Genomic DNA, 27,857 nt, shown 5'->3' on the forward strand with positions numbered 1-27,857 from the left:
GCCAGTCAGGTGCCCCTGTTTTTGCTTTTATAAAAAGATGGCTATTTATCACTTCTCTACACCTAGTATATTTTATAAATATTCGGGGGACATTTTGAAATGGTATTATTCATTCGTAGGTCAAAAAGCAAATTACTTCTATGGATGACCTTGTCGACTTCATTCAGTCATCTAAAACAGCTTCAGAGCATTGTGAGTTGCCTTACTCTAAGAATTTCATGTTGCTGATCGAACAACTTGGCATGGATTGTAAAGGTAGGAAGTCTTTTTACGTATATTTCTGTAGTAACATGTGCAACCTTGCCTACTACTGCACCATAGAGCACTGCTGTATTATAGAGCTGCTCATCTCAGAAATACGTTTTGTATTAAAATAAAAGGAGCACTATTGTATCCTCTCAGCCAAAGACTCATCATTTCTACTGTACCTTTCTTAGTGGGAATGGCACATCTAATGTGTTTGTTAACTCTGCTTCTCTTCTGTGCCTTCACCCAGGTCAGGTCATTATTTTTCTCCTAGATGACTGAAATAACCTCAGGACTGTTTTCCCTGCTGTTCTACCTCCCAGGACCTTGGTCTACACTGCAACCATAATTAGTATATGTTTTAAAAAATGTGTCTTTCATCATGGTACCCCTTGCTTAAAGCTTAGCTATTACTTCTCATTGCTATTAGGTTAAAGGCCACAGTCCTCTGGCTTCATCTTGTATGGTTTTACATCCTTCTTTCCGTCTGTGTCTTATCCACTGTTTTAGACGTTTCTTCCTGTGAAAGAGATTTTCGTATCCAACATTTTTAGTTCATATATGAAGTTTAGTTCATATATGAAGTGTGTCATTTGATAGTTTTGACATATGTTTACACGTATGAAATGATAACCATCATCCAGACACTTAACATATTCATCACCCTTAAAAATCTCATGTCCCTTCATATTCCCTTATTATGAAGCTGCCAAATTGTTTTCTAAAGGAGTTGTAAAGCTGCTCTAAAGTCTAAAGCTGCTCCCACCAGCAGTCTGTGAGAGCACCAATTCCTACATACATATTCATGAACACTTAGTATTGTCAGCTTTTTAAATCCTAGCCATTCGGATGGATATTTAGTATATATCTCATTATGATTTCAATATACATCTCCCTAATAACTGATGATGGCGAGCATATTTTCATGTGCTTGTTTGCCATCTGTGTATCTTCTTTGAATTGTCCAAATCTTTGGTTGTTTTAAAAATTTGTTTGTTTTCTTAGTTTTTGAGTTTTCAGAATTCTTTGTATATCCTAGACACAGTTCCTTATTTTGTTTTCTTTTTTTTTTATGGTTGTTGTTGTTGTTGTTGTTTACACTGAGGCATTTTATTTACACATATGTATTACATCCCTAGAAAAAGAATCCCAGGATTTCCCCTTCTGTGTGTTTTCATCTTCCTTCTTCATGGTCCATGACTGTAGCTGAGGTGGTCAGTATAATGAAACCAAACTGAGCAGATTATTCTGCCATTTTTCTAGATCTTTGCATTGTCCATCAATTCTGGAGCCAGTCACTCCATCCTTGCTTAACCTGCCTGTGAGTTTCACATCAATTTACCCAACTCTGTGATCATCAATGATTTTAAATTCACCACTGTAACCATGCTTCATCATCACAGTTAGAAAGTGGACAATGTCTTTGGAGCATGGCCTAGTAAGAACCTGGAGTTTGCTTCTCTCTTCAGTATTGTTATGCTTTGGGGAGCATCTGCCACGACATTCACATGCATCATGATGGTGGCACAGAAAGATGGTGGAAAGAGCTAGATACAGTTCCTTTCTCACTGCTCTTTTTTTGCAAGGTTTTTCTTCTCCCACTCTGTGACTTTTCCTTCTCTCAACAGTGTTTTTGAAGAGCAGTTTTTCTCTTTGGTGAAGTCCAGTTTACACATTCATTTGTTCTTGTATGATTGTTGTTTTTGGTTTCCATATCTAAGAAATATTTCCATAGCACAAGGTCACAAAGCTTTTCTCTCATGCTTTCTTTTAGAAGTTTTATAGTTTTAGGTCTTACATTTAGATCTATGACCCATTTTATATTCTTTTTTATTTGTGATACAAAGTATGTGTACAAGGTCATTCTTTTGCATATGGATATCTAGTTGTTCCAACACCATTTATGGAAAAGGCTGTGTTTTCTCCACTTTATGCCATTGCTCCTTTGTCATAATCAGTTGGCCACATATGTGTGGGTTTAAGTATGGGCTCTATTCTGTCTCATTGATCTCTTTGTCCATCTTTGTACCAATATTATGCTGTTTTAATCACTGCCAGTTTATAAGGATTTTTGAAATCAGGTAGTGTTTGTCATCTTGCTGTGTTCTTTTCAGTGTTCTTCCGCTACTCTGGATCCTTTGCATTTCCACGTGAATTTTAGAATCAGTTTGTCTGTTTCTTAAAACAAACAAACAAACAAACAACAACTCTGGTGGTCTTCTGGAAATTAAGTTTAGATTATGTTGAATCTACAGATTTATTTGGGGAGAATTGGCTTCTTGACAATATTGAATCTTTTAACCCCTGAACAGAGTATATATCTCTCCCTTGATATAGGTCTTTTAAAATTTTCTCAGTAATATTCTGTAGTGTTTAAAGTATAGGTCTTTCTGTCTTTTATGATATTAACCGTGATTATTTTTTATTTTCAGTGCAGTTGTAAATAATACATCTTAAATTTAATTTTTTTAATGCTTACTCTTGAGAGAGACAGAGCATGAGTTGGGGAGGGGCGGAGAGAGAGGTAGACAGAATCTGAAGCAGGCTCCAGGCTCCAAGCTATCAGTACAGAGCCTGACGTGGGGCTTGAACTCACCAACGGTGAGATCATGACCTGAGCCTGAGCCCAGTGCTTAACCAGATGCCCTGAAATTTTAATTTTTGATTCTTTATAGCTAATATATAGAAATACAGTTGATTTTTGTGTAATGATTCTGTATCCTCCAACCTTGATAAATTTATATGTATAGATATATTTAATATTAGAGAGAATACATGAGCAGGGGAGAGGGGCAGAGACAGAGAGAGAGAGAGAGAGAGAGAGAGAGAGAGAGAATCTTAAGCAGTCCCCATGCTCAGTACGAGCCTGACATAGGGCTCCATCCCATGACTCTGGGATCATAGCCTGAGCTGAAATCAAGAGACAGACACTCAATCGACTGAGTCATCCATGTGCCATGATAAATTCATTTATTAATTCTAGTAGCATTTTTCTTAATGCTGTCAGATTTTCTACATAAGCAAAGGTCATAAGAATTCATTTTTAACTACTATTTTACTAACAATGGTAAATATTGTAGCCTTGTAGCCAATTCATTCTCTGTCACAACTAATCAGTTTTGCCATTGTACTATAAGAGCAGCCAATAGATACTGCATAAATTAATGGAAATGGATGTATTTTGATAAAATTTAATTTACCAAAACAAGTAACATGGCCCATAGGCTGGAGTTTGCCAACTTCTATTTTGTGACCATGTCCTTGCTAGTAGAGACAGTTTCACTTCATTTTCTATCTGGATGTCCTTTGTTGCTTTATCTTGTTTGATTCCATTGGCTAGAACTGCTAGTATAGTGCTGAACAGAGGAAGTCATTCAGTGAATGTCATTCCTGTCTTCTTCCTGGTCTTATAGGAAATGAATGCATTCAGTTTTTCACCATTATTTATAACGTTAGCTATAGAGTTATCATGACTTGTTTTGTTTTGTTTTGTTTTAAATCATATTGAAGCTCCCTTGTATTCCAGGATTGCCGAAAGTTTTTATCAGGAACGGATGTTGAGTTTTGACAAGGAACTTATTTTATCTACAGAGATAGATATGGTTTTTGAATCTTAAACCAACTCTGCATTTCTGGGATAAACCCCATTTGGTAATAACAAATTATCCCTTAGTGTGTTGTTAGATTCCACCCCCCCCCACAAACACACATGGCTGTAGTTTAATTAATTAATGAAATATAATTTATTGTCAAGTTAGCTAACGTACAGTGTATACATCGTGCTCTTGGCTTTGGGAGTATATTCCCATGATTCATTACTTACATACCACACTCAGTGCTCATCCCAACAAGTGCCCTCCTCAATTCCCATCACCTATTCTCCTCTTTCCCCCACCCCTCCATGAACCTTCAGTTTGTTCTCTGTATTTAAGAGTTTCTTATGGTTTGCCTCCCTCTCTGCTTGAAACTATTTTTCCCCTTCTATTCCCCCATGTTCTTCTGTTAAGTTTCTCAAAATCCACATATGAGTGAAAACATATGATATCTGTTTTTCTCTGACTTATTTCACTTCACATACTACCCTCCAGTTCCATCCATGTTGTTGCAAATGGCATGATTTCATTCTTTCTCATTGCCAAGTAATAGCCATTGTATATATAAACCACATCTTCTTTTCCCATTCATCAGTTGATGGACATTTGTGTTCTTTCCATAATTTGGTAATTGTTGATAGTATAAATGTTGGGGTACATGTGCACGTATGAATCAGCACTCCTGTGTTCCTTCGATATATGCCTAGTAGTGCAATTGCTGGGTTGTTGGGTAATTTTATTTTTAATTTTTTAAGGAACCTCCACTCTGTTTCCCGGAGCAGTGGCACCACCCATGCATTCCCACCGACAGTGCAAGAGAATTCCCATTTCTGCACATCCTTACCAATGTCTGCTGTTTCCTGTGTTGTTAATTTTTTCTACCCTGACCGGTGTGAGGTGGTATCTCAATGTGGTTTTGATTTGTATTTCCCTGATGATAAGCGACATTCAACATCCTTTCATGTGCCTGTTGGCCATCTGGATGTCTTCTTTGGAAGTGTCTATTCATGTCTTCTGCCCATTTCTTCCCTGGATTATTTGATTTTCGGGTGTTGAGTTTGGCCAATTCTTTCTAGAGTATGGGTACTAATCCTTTATCTGATATGTCATGTGCAGATATCTTCTCCCATTCCTTTGGTGCCTTTTAATTTTGTGGATTGTTTCCTTTGAAGTGCAGAATCTTTCTACTTTGATGAGGTCCCAATAGTCCAATTTTGCTTTTATGTCCCTTGCCTTCAGAGATGTATTGAGTAGAATTTGCTGTAGCCAAGGTCAAAGAGGTTGTGGCCTGTGTTATTCTCCAGGGTTTTGATGGTTTCCTCTCTCACATTGAGGTCTTTCATCCATTTTGAGTTTATGCACGGTGTAAAAAACTGGTCCTGTTTCATTCTTCTGCATGTTGCTGCCCAGACCTCCCAGCACCATTTGCGAAAGAGCCTATCTTTTTTCCATTGGATACTCTTTCCTGCTTTGCCAAGGTTTAGTTGGCCATACATTTGTGGGTCCATTTCTGGATTCTCTATTCTATGCCATTCGCCTTTGTGTCTCTTTTTGTGCCAATAGTATACTCCCTTGATGATCGCAGCCTTGTAGTAGAGGCTAACGTCTGGGATTGTGATGCCTCCAGCTTTGGTTTTCTTTTTCAACATTACTTTGGCTATCTGGGATCTTTTGTGGTTCCATACAAATTGTAGGATTGTTTGCTCTATCTCTTAGAAGAATGCCGGTGCAACGTTGATTGGGATTGCAGTGAATGTGTAGATTGCTTTGGGTCGTTATCGCATTTTCACAATATTTCTTCTTCCAGTCCATGAGCATGGAATGTTTTTCTATTTCTTTGTGTCTTCTTTAATTTCTTTGATATGTTTTCTATAGTTTTCAGGATACAAATCTCTTATAGCTTTGGTTAGGTTGATTCCTAGGTATTTTATGGTTCTTGGTGTAATTGTAAATGAGCTCGGTTTCTTGATTTCTCTTTCTGTCACTTCATTATTGGTATATAGAAGTGCAATCAATTTCTGTGTGTTGATTTTGTATCCTGTGACTTTGCTGAATTCATGTATCAGTTGGAGCAGCTTTTTGGTGGAGTCTTTCAGGTTTTCCATGTAGAGTATCATGCCATCTGTGAAAGGCGAATGTTTAACTTCTTTGCCAATTTGGATGTGTTTTATTTCATTTTGTTGTATGATTGCTGAGGCTAGGCCTTCCAACACTATGTTCAACAACACTGGTGAGAGTGGATGTCCCTTGTATGTTCCTTATCTTCGGCGGGCAGGGTAGGGGGAAGTTCTCTGTTTCTCCCCATTGAGGATATTCGCAGCAGGCTTCTCATATATGGCTTTTATAATGTTAAGGTATGTTCTTTGTAACCCAACTTTCTTGAGGGTTTCTTATTAACAAAGGATGCTGTATTTTGTCAAATGTTTTTCTGTATTTATTGACAGGATCATATGAATGATTGTATCCTTTCTTCTATTAAGGTGATGTATCACTTTGATTGATTTGTGAATATTGAACCAGCCCTGTAGCCCAGGAATGAATCCCACTTGATCATGGTGAAGAATTCTTTCATATACTGCCGAATTGGATTTGGTAGTATCTTGTTAAGAATTTTGGCATCCATGTTCATCAGGAATATTGGCCTGTCATTCTCCTTTTTAGTGGGGTCTCTATCTGTGTTGGGAATCAAGGTAATGCTAGCTTCATAGAAAGAGTCCGGAAGCTTTTCTTCCATTTCTTTGTTCAACAGCTGGAAAAGAATCGGTATTAACTCTGCTTTAAATGTCTTGTAGAATTCCCGTGGGAAGACTTCTTGCCCAGGACTCATATTTGTTGGGAGATTTTTGATAACTGATTGAATTTCTTCACTGGTTATGGGTCTGTTCATATTTTCTATTTCTTCCCATTTGAGTTTGGGTAATGTGTGGTTGACTAGGTATGTGTCCATTTCTTCCAGGTTGTCCAGTTTGTTGGCATATACATTTTCATAGTATTCCCTAATAGTTGTATTTCTGTGGTGTTGATTGTGACCTTTCCTTTTTCATTCGTGATTTTATCTATTTGGATTCTCTTTTCTTTTTGAGAAAGCTGGCTAGGGGGTTATCAAGTTTATTTATTCTTTAAACAAAAACAGCTCTTAGATTCATTGATCTGTTCTACTATTTTTTTTGTTTGTTTTTACGGGTTTTTCTTTTGGATTCTATAGTGTTTATTTCTGCTCTAATCTTTATTATTTCTTCTAATGGCTGTAGGGTTTCTTTGCTGTTCTTCTTCTAGTTTCTTTAGGTGTGAGGTTCGATTTTGTATTTCGGATTGTTCTTATTTCTTGAGAAAGGCCTGGATGGCGATATGTTTTCCTTTTAGGGCTGCCTTTGCTGCATCCCAAAAGGGGTTGGTCTGTCATGTTTTCATTTTCATTTGCCCGTATATATTTTTTAATTTTTCCTTTCATTGTCAGGGTGACCCATTCTTTCTCCAGTAGGATGGTCATCAACCTCCATGCATTTGGGGGCTTCCCAAACTTTTTCTTTTGTTTGATTTCAAGTTTCATAGTGTTGTGATCCGAAAATACGCATGGTATGATCTCAGTTCTTTTATATTTATGGAGGGCTGTTTTGTGACCCACTGTGTGGTCTGTTTTGGAGAATGTTCCACGTGCACTCGAAAAGAATGTGTATTCTGCTGCTGTTGGATGAAAAGTTCTGAACAGATCTGTCAAATCCATCTGGTCCAGTGTATCATTCAGGGCCTTTGTTTCTTTACCGATTTTGTGCCTAGGTGATGTGTCCATTGTTGTTAGGGAGTATTTAAGTCACCTACAATTTCCATAGGATTATCAATAAGAATGCTTCGGTTTGTGATTAGTCTATGTATATATTTGGGGGCTCTCAAGTTGGGGGCACCAACATTTACAATTGTTAGCTCTTCTTGATGGATAGATCCCTTAATTATGATATAATGCCCTTCGCCATCTCTTGTTAGAGTCTTTGGTTTAAAATCTCATTTGTCTGATCTAAGTATGGCTACTCCAGCTTTCTTTTGACTTCCAGTAGCATAATACATGGTACTCTATCCCCTAACCTTCAATCTAATGGTGTCCTCCTGTCTCAAATAAGTCTCTTGTAGACAGCATATAGATGGATTTTGTTTGTTTTTTAATCCATTCAGATATGCTATGTGTTTTGATAAGGGCATTTAGTCCCTTCACGTTCAGAGTGATTATTTAAGGATATGGATTTCATGTCATTGTGTTGTCTGGAGCTTTCATGCTTGTGGTGATGTTTCTGGTCCTTTGTAGCCTTGATAACATTCCACTCACAGAGTCTCCTTAGGATCTCCTGCAGGGCTGGTTTAGTGGTCATGAGCTCTTGTAGTTTTTGGTTTTCTGGGAAAGCCTATCTCTCCTTCTATTCTGAATGACATCCTTACTGGAGAAAGGATTCTTAGCAGCATATTTTCCTATTCAGCACATGGACTTTTTCCTACCATTGCCTCCTGGCCTGCCAAGTTTCAGCGGGCAGGTCTGCTACTACCCATATGTGTCTACCCTTGTAGGTTAAGGCCCGTTTGTCCCTTGCTGCTTTCAGAATTCTCTTTTCTCTTTGTAACTTGCCAATTTCACTATGATATGCTGTGGAGAAGACCTATTCTTGTTGAATCTGAAGAGAGTTGTCTGTGCCTTCTGGATTTGGATGTCTGCTTCCTTTTCTCCAGATTAGGAAAGTTCTCACCTATAATTTGTTCAAGAAAACCATCTGCCCTTTTCTCTCTCTCTCTCTCTCTCTCTCTCTCTCTCTCTTACGCTGGAACTCTTATGATCCAGATATTATTACATTTCATTGAATCACTTAGTTTTCCCCTCATGGTCTAATATTTTCTTATCACCCTTTTTCTTGGCTTCATCATTTTCCATACTTTCATCTTCTATGTCACTTATTCTCCCCTCTGTTTCCTCCATCTTTGCTGTTACTGCATCTAGTTTATTTTGCATCTTATTTACAGTATTTCTTAATTGCTGTCACTATTTCTTAGTTCCTTGATCCCTGCAGCAATAGATTCTCTGCTGTCTTCTATGCTTTTTTGTAAGCTCAGCTGTTAATCTTACAACTATTATTCTAAATTCTTGAACCGATATATTGTTTATATCTGTTTTGAGCAGTTCTCTAGCTCTCATTTCTTCCTGGAGTTTCTTTTGAGGAGAATTCTTCCATTTCCTCAGTGTTCAGTACTTTATGTGTTTTCCTAGTTGTCATGTGTCCTGCACCTGTCAGCACTATTTTAAAAAGGGGTCGTATACTATCCAGGGCCTGGCCCTTCAATAGGTATCTTTGGAGTGTGTTTCATGCTCTCTGTTGTTGTGACTCTGGTTGCTTTATTTCCCTACTCATATTTGTGGGTTGGCCATTCCAGCAGGTGTGCTTAGATTTGTTCATAATGTAAACTTGGAAAAGAATTTAAACACTGGGGGGGGGGGTGATGGAAGATGCCTTATCTCATAAAAAGGGAGAAATGACAGGGGCAAAGGAAAAGAGAAGAAGACAAAAAATTGACCAGGCAGAGAATCAGAGAAACTATACAACTTAATCCAGGCAGGGAAGAGAGGGAGGGAGGGAGGGAGGGAGGGAGGGAGGGAGGGAGGGAGGGAGAGAGAAAGGAAAATAAGAAGGAGATACAGAAGAGGTGCAGACAGAATAGATTAAAAATCTCCATGACCTGGCCAGTTGTCCCCATGGGCCCCTGGAGATGTTTGTGTCACGCTGTAGCCCAGATTCCTAGATTTCCACAACTTCTTGCCTCACTGCTGTGTTTGAGGGATGTGGTCATTTCAGGTACCCCTACTTCTCTGCCATGTTGACACACCCCCCTCTTTAATGTAGTGTTAGACTTGATTTGTGGATGGTTTCTTCAGAAATTGTGCTCCCACGCTTATGACAGAATTTTATTTCTTACAGTATCTTTGTCTAGTTTTGGTTTCAGGTAATGCTAGCCTTATAGAATGAGGTGAGACATATTTCTCCTCTCCATTTTGGGGGGAGACTTTGTGTAGAATAGATAACATTTCTTCCGAAAATGTTGGATGAATTTACTAGTGTAGCCACTTGGCCCTGGAATTGTTTTCTGTGGAAAGATCTTTATCTAAGACTTTAGTTTCTTTTATACATATAGAGTTAGTTAGTTTATCTGTTCTTTTTTTCCTTTATTTTATTTTATTTTTTTTTTATTTTATTTCATTTCACTTCATTTCATTTCACTTCATTTCATTTCATTTCATTTCATTTCATTTCAGTAATCTTTACACCCAACATGCGGCTTGAACTCACAATCCAGAGATCAAGAGTCACATGTTCTACCAACTTAGCCAGCCAGGCACCCTTCACTCTTGATTGAGCTTTGATAATTTCTGTCTTTCACGGAATTTACCCACTGCATCTGAGTTGTCAAATTAATTATATACAGTTCATAATATTACTTTGTTATTTTTTTAGTATCTGTGAATTTCCAGTAATGTTAGTTACATTACTAATTTCTGATATATTGTTAATACTTCCGTTGTTTCTCTTCATTTTGGGATCAGTCTTGGTAGAAATTTCTCCTTTTTTCACCTCCTGAAAGCATTTGGTTTCATTGATTATTCTCTATCGTTTTTCTGCTTTCTTTCATGTGATTTTTGTCTTTATATTAGTTCCTTTCTTCTGCTTGGTTTGGGTTTAATTTGTTTTAGTTTTCTAGTTTCAAAAGGTGGAACCCAATGTCATAGATTTCAGACCTTTTTTCTTCCTCATCCTCTTCATCCTCTTCTTCTTTTTCCTCTCCTTCTTCCTCCTCTCCTTCTTCCTTCTACTCCCTCCTACTCCTCCTCCTCTCCTCCTCCTCCTCCCCCTCCCCCTTCTTCTTTTCTTCCTCTTCTTCTTCTTCTCCCTTTCCCACTCTGTCTCCCTCTCCCTCTCCTCCTTCTTTCCACTTCCCCTTCCTCTTTCCTCCTCCTCCTCTTCTTCTCTTCTCCTTCTCCTTCCTCTTCTTCATCTTCTTCTTCTCCCTTTCCCTCTCCATCTCCCTGTCCTCCTTCCCTCCTCTTCCTCCTTCCTCTTCCTCCTCTGTCCTCTTCCTCCTCCTGTTTCCTCCTCCTCCTCCTTTTCTGCTCCTCATCCTTCCCTCCTCGTTCTCCTTGTTGTTGTTGTTGTTGTTGTTGTTGTTCTTCTTCTTCTTCTTCTTCTTCTTCTTCTTCTCCCTTTCCCTCTCCATCTCCCTGTCCTCCTTCCCTCCTCTTCCTCCTTCCTCCTCCTCCTCCTCTGTCTTCTTGCGCCTCCTCTATGCTCCTCCTCCTCCTCCTCTTCTTCTCCTCCCCCTACTTCCCTCCTAGTTCTTCTTCTTCTATATACTGTAGAAATCTATTGGCATTATTTTACCAAAATTTTTCTCAATTGTGAAAAATTAAAATCAGTTCTTCAACCTTTAGAAAGAAAAAAGAAGAAAATCTCTTTACTATAATACACCATGAAAATAGGCTATCTGCTTGCCACATTGTGTGTGTGTGTGGGGGGGGTGTGCTTTTTTTAAATTACACTATGGCCACAATCCATTTCACACAATTTTTCAGACAGGTAAATAAATATCAAATTATTTCCTTTCAGGCCAGCCACAAAACTTTAAGGAATAGACCCTAGACATGTATGTACGTGACAGAGCAGGCTCCTGTTTGAGCCGGGCAGCTTTAGTATCATTTCCAAGGGTCAGCAATCTATGGCCCGTGGACTGAATGTGGCTTGGCTTGTTTGGGTATGGCCCTGAGATAAGAAAAGTTTTAGATTTTTTAAAGGGTTGTAAACAAAGCAAAAAAAAGTACTATGTGACAAAAGTATATGGTCTACAAAGGTTAAAATATTTACAGTTTGGCCTTTTACAGAAAAAGCTTGCAGACCCTTCAATTATACCAATGTTATACAGAATTCAGACGGTGCAATTACAATTCCGTGATAATGTTCCTTTATTGTGACCCAGAATGTAGCAACATCCTACAAAGATGTTCCTCTGATGTCATGGGTTAGAATTCCTTTTCTCTTTTTTCTTCATCTTCACATCATTAAACTTCATCCTCATCTCTCTCTCCATGAGTGTGGAGATTTTTCAATTTTTCATTTAGTAAGGCAGCGATTGCTTTTGCATCTCTGGCATCTATTTGCTCTCCCCAAATGTTTCTCTTTGCTTTTTCATAGGGATAACATTTAACAGTCGGATAGGCTCTGATGCCAGCTTTCTGGCATGTCTGAGCCAAAGCCTGACCGCCTATTTTTCCAGCTTTCACTTTTCCTTTCATCGTCTTAGCCAAGAGCTTAAACTCTGGAGCAAAATTTTGGCAAGGTCCACACCAAGGAGCATAGAATTCAATCACCCGGTGATTTTTCCCTTGTATAACTTTTTCATCGAAAGTCTGAGTCATTAGATTTGTGGATGCTTGAGGTCGAAATCCCGTGCCCCAAATCTCTCTTCTAGCCATTGTAACTGTGATACTGAAAAGCTTTAGTTGGTTTTGGGGGAGGGAATCTTATCTCAGGGTATCTCTGAACATTTTCTTGGGCACAAAAAGAATGATACTTTTGGCAGTCTATACTGCCCGCAGTAACTGTCCAGTTAGTGTCCGGGCCATTCTTTTCCATTCTGGCATTAGGACTTGACATGGATGACACCATGGGAGTAGAAGTCAACCATCCAGACTTCATCCTGGTTTCTTTGTTTAGCTAGTTCATTGAAAGTGGTGGGTGTCAGGGAGGTCGCTGAAGGTTCCTAAGATCCTCTATGAATTCCAAGATCTGTTGTTCAGCAGAGTGATGTCCTTCTTATTCATGAACCTCGGATTGGTTGAATACAAGTGTTGTTGGATCCGCCTAAATGTTATACGTGTTACAGGGTCTCTCGTGAACCGTACCATCTAGTGTACCAAACTAAAGCTGACCACGCAGATGCTTTGATGCTTTTTGTAACTCTGGCAATAAAGCTTGACATGGTGGACACCATGGCACAAACAAATCAACAAGCCACCGTTCCTGTCATCGGCAGGAACATTTTGAGGTCCAAGTGTGGCAACATGAGAATTACCACTTTCTTTGGCAAAGGCTAGTATATCATATAGAATCTTCTTTCCATGATGAATTTCATATTCTTTGGTTCCTTGTCCTTTAAATACTGCTAGACATGGCTGACATACAGAGAGATTACTACAGATGTCTGGTGCAGAGGGACAGTCAGCCTTGCCAACTTGAATTGTTCACTTTTGAGTAGAGTTTTTAGTTCCCTCAACTCAGGATCATTTGGATTTTCATGTTTTCCGAAACTAAACAATAAGAGCCACCGATGATGAGCCAATCGATCCGTTAGTGTATTTGCCAAAAGTAGCTCAAAATCTGGAAGACTATGCATGATTTCCAAATCTATTTCTCGAGCATCCAATGAATTAAGGAACAAAACGCTGCTTTTCTCTCTGGTATTTAATGGGGCGCCAGAGGAAAATAGGCAGTAGTACTTGTGATAATATCCAGACTTTTACAAAGTTTGTCCTGGGTGGCACAGTCCATCCATCCTACACTAACCAGACCATCCAACATGCCCCTGAGCCTGAGTCGTGTCTATGAAGTTAAACAATCTCCTCCTTTGCAACAAAAAGTGCTCAGCTGGCCAATACCAGCAGCAAAAGCAGTTTCTATGGAGTGAACACAATTTCCTGTCCATAATTCCATCACTGGGTTTCTAACGTGCTGCATGGCGAACTCACCAAACGTTCCTTTGATCTGTCCCCGTGATATTTCACTGTGGCCATTCCAGACCTAAAAAGGAAGAGGCTGGGAGATCCGTTGACTCCTTTCATTCGGCAAAACATTCTATCATCACCACAGTTAACAGCACCAATTCAAAGTAATCCGTCTACTTCTTTAACACAGTCTCTCCCTGTGGGAGCTAATTCATGGCAGTGTGACCATCCTGGGGAGTAAAAGTTCACAAACCACAGTTCTCCAGAATGAACAGCAGCATCCACTTCTCTTCTATTCAATGTCATGCTTTCAAGATCATCATCACAAATACCAAAATCATAACGATCATAATCCCAGCTTTCATACGGGCCACCTTCTGGATCATCTGCAAGTCCCTTTTCTCCGTATTTGTCATACTTTTCCCACAGATCTTCATCTTTGAGTACTTCATATGCTCTATTTATCTTTGAAAATCACTCTGTACATTAGGATTATACATTTGGTTGGTTGGTTGGTTATTTATTTATTTATTTATTTATTTATTTATTTATTTAGTGTTTATTTCCTATTAAGAGAGACAGAGACGGAATGCAAGTGGGTTAGGGGCAGAGAGAGTGGGAGACAGAGTCCAAAGCAGGCCCCTGGCTCCGAGCCATCAACACAGAGCCCGACGCAGGGCTCTAACCCACGACCTGTGAGATCATGACCCGAGCGAGCGGAAGTTGGACGCTCAACTGACTGAGCCACCCAGGTGCCCTGGGTTATTCGTTTTGGTTTTTTGGGTTTTTTTTTTTTGTTTGTTTTTTATAAGGATGTAGCTTCAATGCCAACTTTGTGAAAGCTTGTCTTATCTCTCTACTGTTTGCAGTCCTGGATACTCCAAGTAAACTGTAAAAATGCTGATCTGTTCCCACGAAAATGGCCATATACACTATTAGGAAACAGAATGACTCTTTTCAGGTCCCGGAGGTAGTCATTTTCATTGAAGCATACTCCCATTCTTTCTCTGATACAAGTTCTGATGAAAGTGAACATTCAGATATACAGCTGGTTCCAACTGAGAGAATATGCAGGTTTGAGAACTTGTGTTCACGTTACTCCAAGAGCAAATCAAGCACCATGAAATTTTCTCCCAAAATGTCAATCTGTGTAGGCTCAGTAATCTCCACTTCCTCAGATCACAAAAGATATAAAAATACTTTCAGAAATCTAACCTTCTTAACATTCTGTTTCTCCTTTCTTCCTTGAATCCTAAATGTCTAAATCTTCTCCTTACCTGCGAATGGTCTCTGGCTCATTTCTAACTCCTTGTCATGCAACCAAAACATACGTTTTTAAAGTATAGCGGTGGAGAGTGACAAATATTCAGACTAAAATAAGCAACCAGAGGAAAATCGAGAACACATTGTCCAATACCACCATGGGAAAAGTGGTTCTCCTAGGGGTCCTTCTCAGCGTGGGTGTGGTGGACTTGATCTGCGCCAAGCTTCAGGGCCAGGTGGAAACTGCCGGTAAACGCAATAGGAAGGATTTCTGGTTGCCATCAGCCCAGAATAGGATGTGGGGAGAGGGGAAGGATGGGGACATCCCATGAGAGAGACTGCTGGCATATGAAATCTCCGGCAAGACTAGGGTGAAAAGAGCCTGAGTAACTGAGGCTTAAGTGAGAGAAAGGGTCGCAAGAAGCTGGGAAGCAAAGTCGGAAGAAGGGTGATGATGTAGGTAGTGAGAAAAAGATGGGGAGCTAGAACACAAAACCCATGGCAGGGGCGGAGAGGAAGGGAGGGGAGACAGGTGCAGAGGCATTGGGCTCTCCCTTCCAGAAGGACCATGCCTGTGCCACCGCCGCCGCCTCTCACTCCAGCAGAACCCGGGGCCCGGCCCATGCCCACCTCAGTCTAGGGGGGTCTCCTCCTACGGCTACTCCCCCACCTTCAATTCCTGGCATTGGCGGACCCCGCCCCCACCCACCCAAGTGCCTGCTGTGCTCTGTGAACAAAGCACCTGCTCTCCATCCACTGCCAGGGTGGGGTGGGGCAGGGCAGGGTGCCTTGGGAAGCTGGGGGAGGAGCCACAAAGGCAGCAAGGAGCACCGCACTTCCCTCTTCTTTTTTAATGTATACATTCAGTGCTATCAGTCTTCATGTGAGTGCCACTAAAGCAGAACTGTACAAATTCTACTATGTTTTCATTTTCATTCAGTTCAGAATCCTTTCTAATTTTTTTTTCTTTTTTCATTACTTCTTTGACCCAGGAGATATTTCGATGTGTTCTGTAGTTCACAAATAGTTGAGTATTTTCCAGAGATATTTTTGTGCTTGATTTCTGATTTGATTGCTTTGTGGCAGGGGACACACTATTATGACTTCAGGCCTCTTGACTTCTTCCTTTTATTAAGATTTATTTTTGACCCAGAACATAGTCTTTTTTGGTAAGTGTTCCATAGATCCTTGAGAAGAATAGTGGCGGCCAAGTCTACTATGCCTTTGCTGATGTTGAGCGTGTTGAAATATCAGACTATAATTGTGAATTTGCCTATTTCTCTTTTCAGTTCTATCAATTTTGCTTCATGTACTTTGAAGCTATTAACAGATACATGAACATTTAAGATTGCTCTTAATTGACCCTTTTATGATTATATAATGACCTGTTGTTTATTGCTGGTTATATATATATATATATATATATATATATATATATTTTTTTTTTTTGCTTGAAACTGTTTTGTCTGCTATTCATATAGCCACTCTAGCTCAGCCTTCTTTGGTCAAGTGTTAGTGTGGTATATCATATTCCTGTCTTTCGAACAAATTTCTGTCTTGACATTTAAAGTGCATTTTGTATAGGTAGCATATAGTTGAGTCTTCCTTTTTTATCCATTCTGACAGTCTGCGTTTTAGTTGAGGCTTTTAGACCGTTTTCATTTACTGTGATTTTTTTTTCAATATATGAAATTTATTGTCAAATTGGTTTCCATACAACACCCAGTGCTCATCCCAAAAAGTGCCCTCCTCAATACCCATCACCCACCCTCCCCTCCCTCCCACCCCCCCATTAACCCTCAGTTTGTTCTCAGTTTTTAAGAGTCACTTATGCTTGGGCTCTCTCCCACTCTAACCTCTTTTTTTCTTTTTCCCTTCCCCTCCCCCATGGGTTTCTGTTAAGTTTCTCAGGATCCACATAAGACTGAAAACATATGGTATCTGTCTTTCTCTGTATGGCTTCTTTCTTCTTTTTTTTTTATATATTTTTTTCAACGTTTATTTATTTTTTGGGGGACAGAGAGAGACAGAGCATGAACGAGGGAGGGGCAGAGACAGAGGGAGACACAGAATCGGAAACAGGCTCCAGGCTCTGAGCCATCAGCCCAGAGCCCGACGCAGGGCTCGAACTCACGGACCGCGAGATCGTGACCTGGCTGAAGTCGGATGCTTAACCGACTGCGCCACCCAGGCGCCCCTGTATGGCTTATTTCACTTAGCATCACACTCTCCAGTTCCATCCACGTTGCTACAAATGGCCATTTACTGTGATTTTTGAGATAGTTGATTTGAATATGTCATCATGCTGTTTGATTTGCATTTGTCCTATCTGCTCCTTGTTCCCGTTCTCTTCTTTTTCCGCTTTCTTTTAATGGAGGAATTTTTATGATTCAGTTTTATCCATTTATTTATTTATTCATGTATTCATTTATTCATGTATTCATTTTTTCACTTATTTATTTAGGCTTCCTAGCTAGAACTTTTCAGTTTTGCTGCTTTAGTGGTTGGTTAGGGTTTATAGTCTATGGCTTCAGCATCACAGTCTCCCTTCCAGTAATGTTATACCACATCGTATAGAGTTTAGGCAAATCACAAGAGTTGGCTTCCATTTCTTCTTTCCTAGACATATCCTTCCTGGGTCAGTGGGATTATAGTTTTCATGAGGTGTAGGAAGATTTGGGCCATATTTTTTTCCTGTCCCTTTCCCCTGCCTCTTTGGGCAATTGTATATTTCCCAGTTGAAGTTTTCTCCCAGGTTTCCAATGTTAAACTTCAGTCTTTTGTTTTGTGATGTCTAATATGTGTTTATTCCTACCCATCGTATTGTTCATGGCTAACATAATTTACATCTCTGTAAGTACTATTTGGTTTTTAAAACAATAGCTGCCATGCCTCTAGTTATCTTTTCATGCTTTGTTTGGAGATATAGTTAAGTTACTTACAAACAGTTGGATCCTTTATTCTTGCTCTTACAAATTATTGGACGAATCCAGAGTTGTGATCAGCCTAAGACAAATTATGAGTTTTTCTATCTTAGCTAATGTGAATAGATACTGTCCCTCGTGCTGTGGGAGCACCAGGCAGTGTTTCCTCTACTCTTCAGATTTTTTTCCCTTGATGACTTCCTTCCATGTATGCACTGGTTGTTACTCTGCTGAATAGCCAAAGGGGACCCTGTGCAGATGCCCAGGGTTCTTTCTGTGTCCTGCTTTCTCCTCTCCTGGATGCTGACCTGTCGTCTCTATCTGCCTTGCCTTCACCAGACTCTCAGTTTTGCCACCACGACTCAAGGAGTCTGGTGAAATCTACTTAAATAATTTATGTCTCCTGTGATGTAGCCTGAAAACTCTCTCAAGGCAGTGAGCTTGGGCATACATGTTAGGCTAACGTGTTTTGTTTTCAGGGATCATTGTCCTTCATTGTCTGAAGTTCTGTGTCTTGAAAATCATGTTAAAATTGTATTTTGTCTGTTTTGTTTTTGCTTGCTTCAGGTAGGAAGATCAATCAGTACGTGTTACCCCATCTTGGCCAGAAGCAGATTACAGTGAAACTTCGGCACATGCTCTAGACTGTCGAGAGTGCTTGTCTTCCTCCTTTGCTTAATTGTCTCCTGCTCATCCTTCATTCCTCAGTATAGTTATCTCTTCCTCAGGGACATCTATCTTCCTTGGGCCCAATCTAGATCAAGTTATGATCACAGAACTCTGTCTTCTAATAGGAACTATCTGAATTTAGAATTACCATTTGAGTTGTCTTTCTCTTTCACTAGACTTTAAGCTAATCGAGAGCCAGGGGGTCTTCTCTATTGCATCTGTAGAGCTGAGTATAACATCTTCCATTGAAGGTATATATTTACTCAATGTGTCAATGAGTGAATTGAAGATGCACAGGCCTGTATATGCAAAAAGTACTCATCTATTTTATTTCTGTTTCTTCTCTGATGCAGATTATGCTGGCTTCTTGAAAATCCAAGATATACGTGTTTCCTATGAGAAATTAAGGAAACTTAACAAAAAGCACTGTAAACTTCTTATGGGAAAAATGACAAAAATGGACAAAATGGTTAGTGCACTACAAAACGAGCTACAGGAAGCCAAAGACATGATATCACGGTTAGAACATCAAAAAGTGGAATGGGAACGTGAATTCTGCAGTTTGAGGTACAGCATCTTGGCTTTAAGGAAATATTTCAACTGTTTCCTTTTATACTACAGATGTGTAGGGGCAGTTTTGTAATTGCTGACTTACCTTATGGGATTTTCCTGGAAAGAATACTTGTTTAGTGTTGTGAGGTGTGCGATTCTTGGCAATAACACAGCAAGTTCCTAACAGTGAATACTTCTAATACGTTAATGTATATTCCAAATCACAATTTTAATGGCCATATGAAAGTCCACCATAGTCCAAGAAACATCATTATTTAAGAGATTGAATTCTGCTTGTTTTTCATCTCTCTGTATTTTAATTAATGCTCTCAGGGATGTCTTTTATATAAATCTGTTTCTACATGGCTGGTTACTTGCTTGGGGTCAATTCTTCAATATAATGTAATCTGGTTAAAGTATAAAAATTTTTAAAAAGGTCTTTGATCCATATTTTTAAATTGTTCTCAGCAAAGTTTATATTACTTTCTGTACCTACCAACAGAGTATAAAATGGTCATTTTTCTCAAGACATTAAAATTCGCCAAAATTGATTCCATTTGCATCTTAACATGCAGGTGTTAAAAGGTAAAGTGGGGGTGCCTGGGTGGCTCAGCTGGTTAAGCATCTGGCTTCGGCTCAGGTGATGATCTCGTGAGTTTGAGCCTTGCTTTGGGTGGGCTCAAGCCCTGATTTGGTTGAGCACGAGCCCCGCTTCGGATGAGCTCCTCTTCTCTCACTCTGTCTCTCCCTCTCTGTCTGCCCCTCGTGGGATTCTGTCTCTCTTTCCCTCTCTCCACCCTCACTCACTTGAGTCATCTCTCTCTCCATAAAAAATTTAAACAAAGTAAAATGGGGGCGCCTGGGTGGCTCAGTCAGTCAAGCGTCCGACTTTGGCTCAGGTCATGATCTCAGGGTTCGTGAGTTCGAGCCCCACATCGATCTGTGTGTTGTCAGTGCAGAGCCCACTTCGGATTTTCTGCCTCCCTCTCTCTCTCTCTCTGCCCCCCCTTTGTTTGCATGGGCTCTCCCTTTCTCTCTCAAAAATGAATAAACATTAAAAAAAAGTAATACGGAAAGTGGTTACTGAGAAGTTTTTTCAGCATCTCTGTCATAGGTAGATAAAATTAATTCAAAAGTGTATGCTGAAAGGTCATATTACTCTTTATTGTTTACTTAATTAATACATATCCTGTGTTGTTCTAGAAGGGATGTTTAAGTGATTCATAAAGTAGGTAATCATCAACAAGGTAAGTTGCAAGTGTTGTGGAAGAAGAAACGAAAAGCATAGGCAACAGATATTAGACTCGTCAGCGTAGTCTTGGATGACAGTAATCTGCACGTGTATGTTGTGTAAACAACATCCACAGATGCTCTCTTTCACTGCACATCATTTTTGGAGGTACCTGTAAGGTTTCGTCAAGTGGAAATTTTATTTCCAGTGAATTGATAAACTTGCTTATAAACAGCAACTTCTCTTTTTAATGAGAAACTGAATTATCTGTCCTATGGAGGAATAATTATACCTGTGGGAAAGGGGGTAATTTTCAACTCTAACTTTCCTGAATAATTTCAAACTTCCTTTCCTACAACATCTACCAGAGTTATTACTGACTAAAACTAACGAAGTTGCATAATGCTTTCTTCTGGCTTCTTTTCAACTGTATAATATATGGTTTGGAAGAGATTGAAGTGACAAATTAAAAACATGAGCCCTACAAGGAAAACAATTGGAGACCATAGAAATTTTTCATTTGGATAATAAGCCAACTTATGTGGAACCGTATCATAAAATGAACTTTTTATGTCTAACAAAACAAATTTTAAAAGAAGCACATGTAATTGCAGATGTACCTTAAAACAAGAAGAAGAAGAAGAAGAAGAAAGAAGAAATACTGATATGTTATATGAAAATATTAGGGAAAAGTTAAGAAGTAAAGAAGACGAATATAAGAAAGAAGTTGAAACAAAACAACAAGTTGAACTCGCTCTTAGAATGCTAAACACGGAATTGAAGGCCACAAAAAATCAGGTAAATCAGTTTTTGATAAAAACTGTATTTCCATCTATATTACATAGTGTAGTATTATACATATATATTTTATAGTATCCCTTTGACTCAATATATATTATTTAGGTTTAAAATAAATTAAAACATGGGATCATGTTCTTTTGAACATTTTTTTTAAAGTTCTCCTCTTCAGCTTTTGACCTTCTTTTTTTAACGGTTTGAGACCAGAATCATAATGAAATGTGTCTCCAGGTTGTAGAAGAGCGCAGTGACACTCAGTGGCAACTTTCTCCAGAACAGAAGGCCAGAGTCTTACAAGATGGAAGTCTAAACAATCTCTTTTGCAAGCAAAAGGAGCTAGAAATGGCTCATAAGAAAACTAATTCTAAGGTATCTTCTTTAGTTATTTTGAAGTACATGTGTGTATGTATTTGTATACATTCTATTTTTTAGTTATTATTACTTTTTTCTCCGTGTGTGTGTGTGTGTGTATATATATATATATATATATATATGTATATGTATGTATATATACATAAGTGTGTGTATACGTGTATATATATGTATATATATATATATATATATATATATGTGTATGTACATATGAAACTGAACTCTGTTCATCATGGAAACTATAGAGGATTTTAAAAGCACATATATTTTGTGGAGGGTCATGGGGGACGGTGGCATTTTTGCTTCACTGGATAAAATAATATTCTTGATTAAATGCACTGTCTGCAACAACTAGTGACATTCATAATGTCCTCGTCCAAAGGAGAGGCTTTTATTACTTTCTGTAGGAATTGATGAGCTTTCCCTAATCTCAAAACAATTGCTACTAGCAACATGTGTTTTAGTTTTGAACAGTTACTTCACTGCCTTGATATATTAATAGTTTAGGTGAACACTTCCGCTAATGGACAGGAGGACAAGTGTAGCCAGTTCACTGATCATATTTTCGGTATCAAGTCTCCTACTTTTGAGAAAAGTAACACTTTGGCTTCAAGTAGCATCCTATTTCATTACAAGGAACTTTTGATAACAATGGTATGCTGTGATATATACTTAATGATAATTTATTGATAGGTATTTTATTCCTAATAAAATAGCTGAGTGTATTTCCCCTCTTTTATATTTATTACTGTTTTCAACATGAAGAGGAAATGCAAGTTATTGCAGCAGTAAATCATCTCATGGTTTTCTAAGAGATGTATAAATTTCCCCTTATTTCCTATGAGTATTTTGAAATACAAGACTTCTTTCGTACTTGTGTATTTACACTAGAGAAGTGGCAGTGGTTGGTGCAAGAGCACTAGTTGTGGAGTGAGAAGACCTGGGGAGAGTCCTGCAGCTCACCGTTTTAAGCTCTCCATTCTAGAATTGTGATAACCAAATGAGTTCATTGATGTATGTAGAAGTGTTTCTATTATAGTACAGTGCCTAGATTTTTCAGTTACCAATAGATATAATTCTTATAACTGACTATAGAAATGGTAGCAAAGTAGATATCTATGAAATATTCTCAGGAAAGAAGAATTTTAGGAAATTTAATCTCTCCGAGTATATGCAGAGCTAAGGATTTTACTGTGGGGTTTCTGTGTTCGATATCTACTGTAAACTCAATTTTTAAGTATAGTCAGATTTATTAATCTTTTATTTTAGGCCTTCTGGTTTGTTGTAAATCAGAGAAAGGCTTTTCCAATTCTGAGATTCTGAACACTTTTCTCACAAATTCTTTTTTACTTTCATGCCTTCATTATCTTCAGTTAAAGTTCTGAACTTTTGGGAACTTATGCTTGTCTAAAATTTGAGATTTGGAGCCAACGTTATTTTTTTCCAGTTGGATATTCACTTACTGTAACCTTCCTTCCTTCCTTCCTTCCTTCCTTCCTTCCTCTTTTCTTTTCTTTCTTTTGCTTTCTTTCTTTCTTTTCGTGTTTCTTTATTCGTTAGAGAGAGAGAGAGAATGCAAGAAGGGGAGGGGCAGGGAGAGGGAGAGCAAGAATCCTTTGCAGGCTCCTGACTGTCAGCACAGAGCCTGATGCCAGGCTTGAACCCACAGAATGTGAGATCATTCCCTGAGCCAAAATCAAGAGTCAGACACTCAGCCAACTGAACCACACTGGCACCCCCTGCAACCTTTTCATTGTTTAAACACAGATTATACTTTCATTTCAAAGAAAATCATGATACTGCCATTTTATTGAGTGCTATCTGAAAATGTGCTTGGTTTTACTTAGCTTTCTGATAATCATGAGAAAACACAAGATTGGTTGCATAAAAACCACATGTTGCAGGATGAAATTGTCATGGTAAGACTGGAAAGAGACACCATAAAATATCAGAACTAGGCAGGGAGATAACACCTTTTGTGTCTCTAACTGAATTCAGTGAACAGGAATGTGTATGTGTTACAAAAAGACGGTGAATTGATGTATGTGTTAATATTTCTCAAAGTACGTGTGTGAGAGTTGTCTATTATTAACATAATTTAATAATAAGATGATTTAGAAAATCAGTAACAGAAATGTCTTATTAGGTAGTTGCGAGACAACTTCAACAAGAACTGGCTGATACTCTGAAGAAAAAGTCTATGTCAGAGGCTTCCCCAGAGGTTACGTCATATCTTCGTCTAGAAGATGAAACACGGGATCTCAAGAAGAAATTAGCTCAAATCACAAGTCAGGTATGTAGTAAATGTAACCTGTTACCACCTAACTTATAGCTCGTTAAATGATATAAAGTGTTTTAGGATACCAATTTCCATGGACCGCATTCTTTGGTATTTTCATTATAATTAATTTATTATGATTTCTGTCCCTTTACAATACATTTATTTCGTAAACTTCTGCCTCTCCTTCTCCTATTTGTGTTATACATTGTTTTCTTATAATACTTACTCTTAGGAAAGTTGAGGCTTTTGTATCCTTCCTCACAGAAATTGAGAGACTTTTTTCGTTCTTTCTTTAATTTAAAATTTTTTTTACATTTTATTTATTTATTTTGAGAGAAAAAGAGTGAGAGAGAGTGTGTGATTGCATGTTAACAGGGGAGGGGCAGAGAGAGGAGAGAGAGAGAATCCCAAGCAGGCTCCATGCTGTCAGTGTAGAGCCAGTGTGAGGCTCAGTCTCATGAACCATGAGATCATGACCTGAGCTGAAAGCAAGAATTGGACGCTTAACTGACGTAGCCACCCAGGTGTCCCAAGAGACTTTTGTCCCCTACTAAACAATGTTTTTTTACTGATATCTCTATTACCATGACGAGGCAAGCTGGATCAAATCAGAAGATAATGTTTAATGGGATGTTTCAGATAATTGTCTTAGTTCTCATCTTCACTTTTGAGAAGACTGCATATTGATTTCAGGATGACTTGTACAGAAAGATCACTTAACAAACCACTTGAACTTAGGCATTTCCTTCATTTTCTTTGCCTTTTAGACATATTGTCAAAGCACGGAAATATTCAGATCATGTATAGTGTGGGCACCCAAAAGCGAGAATTAAGAACATTCTCTGTGTCCTGCCATTGGGTTTTTTTTAAAGCTATTTTGAGGTACAAAACACATACCATAAAAGTCACCCATTTGCCACGCACAGTTCACTGTCTCTGTGTACACTCGTGCAGCCATCACTGCCATCAAGTAGAATGTTTTTGTCACCCTGAAAGGAAACCCTTACCCGTTGCCCCCAGCCTCAGGCAACCACCAGTCTACTACTTGGTCTCTCAATGGAGTTGCCTCTTGTGAATATTTCATATAAATGGAGTCACACAACGTGTGGTACTTTGGGACTAGCTACCTTTACTTAATGTTTTCTGGGTTCATCTGTGTCGGTTACAGCTTATATCAGTGCTTCATTTGTTTCTATTGTCAACAGTACTCCATTGTGGGTTAAGGCCCTTGTTCATTCATCAGTTGATGGACCTTTGGGTTGTGTCCACTTCTTGCCTATTAATACTGCTGCTTATGAACATTTATGTAGTTCTTGTGTGGACACCCATTTTAAATGTCTCTGCCATCAGATTTTATCCTCTGAGTTAATTGGGTTGATTTCACCATCTCTCAGCCGTTACACATGCTGTCCTTACTGTCTTTTTAGTTTCTGTTCCTCTTGAGTAAACCTATGTTGTTCAGACTTGGCTCACAGTCTCCTTTCCAATGAACTTTCTCTGACTGTTCTAACTCCCATTAGCTTTAACTCTCTTGACACTTGTCATCTAGCCTGTGCAGAACAATTCAGTCCTTTATTTGACATTGTTGTTTTTTTTTTTTTTTCATGACAGGTAATTTCGTCTTCCTAAGTATACATTTAAGGGATAGTAATATTTGATACGGGTGGTACTTAACCTTGTATAAATTGAAAATACTTTAACTTAACAGTTTTTCCGATAAAATTAAGTACTTTATACCGTATCAATAAACTCTTCTTGGAAACATTGGTATAGCAAAGCTTTTATTCTAAATGTATGCTAAGAAATGAAATACTAAATTGAGGGGTGCCTGGCTGGCTCCAGTCCGATCAGAGTCTGCCTTTGGCTCAGGTCATGATCTTCATGTTCTTGAGATGGAGCCCTGCATCGGGCTTTCTGCTGTCAGCAGAGCCTAATTGGATCTGTTGTGTCCCGCACGTTCTGCGCCACTCAGTCTCGTGCTCTGTATCAAAAAATAAACGTTAAAAAGTGTGTGTATATCTCTGTACAAACACACACACACACACACACACACGCTTATATAAGTAAAACTATTAATGAAAGCACTTAATCAAATAGAGGAGAAATGTTCAATCAAATGTTAGGTATTTTTTTCCCTCTCACTATGAAAAAGCATGCTAAATTTGTCTTTCTTTCTTACACAGCCAGAACTGTGACTTATAGATTTGTATTACTTTACCAATGCAAATATCTGGGGACAGCTTTTCTGATATGCTTTTACCACAAACCCTTAATCTCTTCATCAGAGTACATGCTAAAGCAACCTAACGTAAAGAGTATGCACATGAAATGATGAGGAACTTTAGTTTCGCAAGACTCATTTATTTCCATGTCAGTGGCTTTCCCTTGCCTCTGATGGTCATGTAAAGGATCTACTACTCAGTCAAGGAGGGCTATTTGTACCGTAGTCTGTGAGCATCATCCACTCAGTGGTATAGAGAGGAAGTAAGTTAAAAGGATTATAAGTGGAAAAAAGTACGGTTGGCTAGTGGCATTGGCAAAGTTTTTTGAAGTACTGAGGAAATATTCTGGGCCTCATGCTCCCCATTTGCTACCACTTGTGTTGGAATGAAGAATAACTTCAGTATAATTTGTATAGGGGATAACTTGTATTGGCAGGCCACCTGCCTAAACTATCACATTGTATTGGAACACAAACTACAGCAACAGTAATCATGCTACATGCAGACACTTAGAGCTATGTGCCACGTACCCTTCTAAGTTGTTCATCTATTATTTCCTAATGTAATCTTCCAAACATCCCAGTGGGGTAGATACTATTATTATTTATTTTGAGATCACTTTTTTAAAGTCCTTTGTTTTGAGAGAGAGAGAGACAGACAGAGAGAGACAGAGACAGAGAGACAGAGAGATTTTGGGGAAGGGCATGAAGAGAGAGAGAGAAAAAGGGAGGGGAGGGAGAGAGAATCCCAAGCAGGCTCCTCACTGTCCATGCAGAGCAGGATGTGGGGCTCAATTACATGACCCTGTGATCATGTCCGGAGCTGAAATCAAGAGCCAGACACTGAACCGACTGAGCCACTCAGGTGCCCCAGTAGGTGCTATTATTACCTTCATTTTACAGATGCAGAGATTGAGACATGGAAGTTTTAGGTAGTGTGCTCAAGATCATACAGCTCATAATGAGAAGAACTGGGAAATCAGACCCAGGCATGCTGACCCCTACTAGGATATTGCTTCTCAAATTCTTCCATGAAATATCTTGTCACTGAAAACACTGTGTTCAGTTTCATAATCACGAGAATAGGAACGTAATTCACCTATGTGAATATGTAAAATCATAGTTGATGTGGTGCTTGGAACATGAAAATAGAAATGTTTACCATAAAGTAAATTCCTATATATCCTCCATTTGACGAATAGATATATTTGTACATTTATGTGATCATATATAATTTAAAAACATTAACGACGTTATGTTTTTGTAAGAGAGTAAGGTTGGTAAACTATTCTGTAAGAGTATTGAAACATTTCATCTTTGTAGGCCATAGTCTCTGTTGTAGAAGCTGAACTCTTTTGTTATGATCTCAAAGTAGCCATCAATCAGCATGTAGAGGAGAGGGTGGCTGGCTCCAAAAATATTTTACTTACAGCGGCGCTTGGGCGGGTTAGTTGGCTGAGGTCCTGACTCTTAATTTCCACTCAGGTCATGATCCCAAATCCCACATCATGAGACCGGTCATGAGACTGAGCCCCACATCAGGCTTCACCCTGAGCTAGCAGCCTGCTTACAATTTTCTCTGTCTCTCCCTCTGTCTCTCTTCCCCACTTCTGCATGCTCTCTCTCTCTCTCTCTCTCTCTCTCTGTCTCTCTCTCAAGTAAAAAAAAATTTAAAGAAACAGATGATGGTTTTCTACTGGATTTTCAGTGGTTAAAATTATTTTTTCTCTATTTTAGTTGCAAGAAGAACAGGAACGACATGGAGAGGCCGTAAGATGTGCTCAGGAGATGAAAGATCATGTGCAAAAGTATAATTGAAACCTCACAGAAAATAACCTGTTTATTTATAAAGCAGATAAACAGTGTAGTATGGGAAATGTATTAGTTATGCCAGTATATCATTGTTAAGCCGGATACAAATTCCAGCTTTGAGCTATTTTTAAATGCAGAATCGTGGCATCTTAT

General features: G+C 38.8%; 2 protein-coding genes and 1 pseudogene across 2 annotated transcripts in view; 1 reads left to right on the top strand and 2 right to left on the bottom strand.

Annotated features, from left to right (window-relative positions):
* Positions 1-27,857, bottom strand: part of LOC125159788 (ankyrin repeat domain-containing protein 26-like) — a 708,468-nt gene that overhangs the window by 474,894 nt on the left and 205,717 nt on the right. The window lies entirely within an intron of this gene.
* The window catches only part of LOC125159799 (ankyrin repeat domain-containing protein 26-like), a 156,737-nt gene that overhangs the window by 89,732 nt on the left and 39,148 nt on the right, over positions 1-27,857 (top strand). The window contains exons 15-20 of the mRNA XM_047848414.1: positions 120-255; positions 18,791-19,004; positions 20,835-21,018; positions 21,250-21,387; positions 23,537-23,683; positions 27,630-27,700. Coding sequence (XP_047704370.1) covers positions 120-255; positions 18,791-19,004; positions 20,835-21,018; positions 21,250-21,387; positions 23,537-23,683; positions 27,630-27,700 — 890 coding nt within the window. The remainder of the gene's footprint in view (positions 1-119; positions 256-18,790; positions 19,005-20,834; positions 21,019-21,249; positions 21,388-23,536; positions 23,684-27,629; positions 27,701-27,857) is intronic.
* On the bottom strand, positions 11,713-14,581 carry LOC125159790 (dnaJ homolog subfamily C member 10-like; annotated as a pseudogene).

Source organism: Prionailurus viverrinus, unplaced genomic scaffold, assembly GCF_022837055.1.
Source record: "Prionailurus viverrinus isolate Anna unplaced genomic scaffold, UM_Priviv_1.0 scaffold_62, whole genome shotgun sequence".
Lineage (NCBI taxonomy): Eukaryota > Metazoa > Chordata > Mammalia > Carnivora > Felidae > Prionailurus > Prionailurus viverrinus.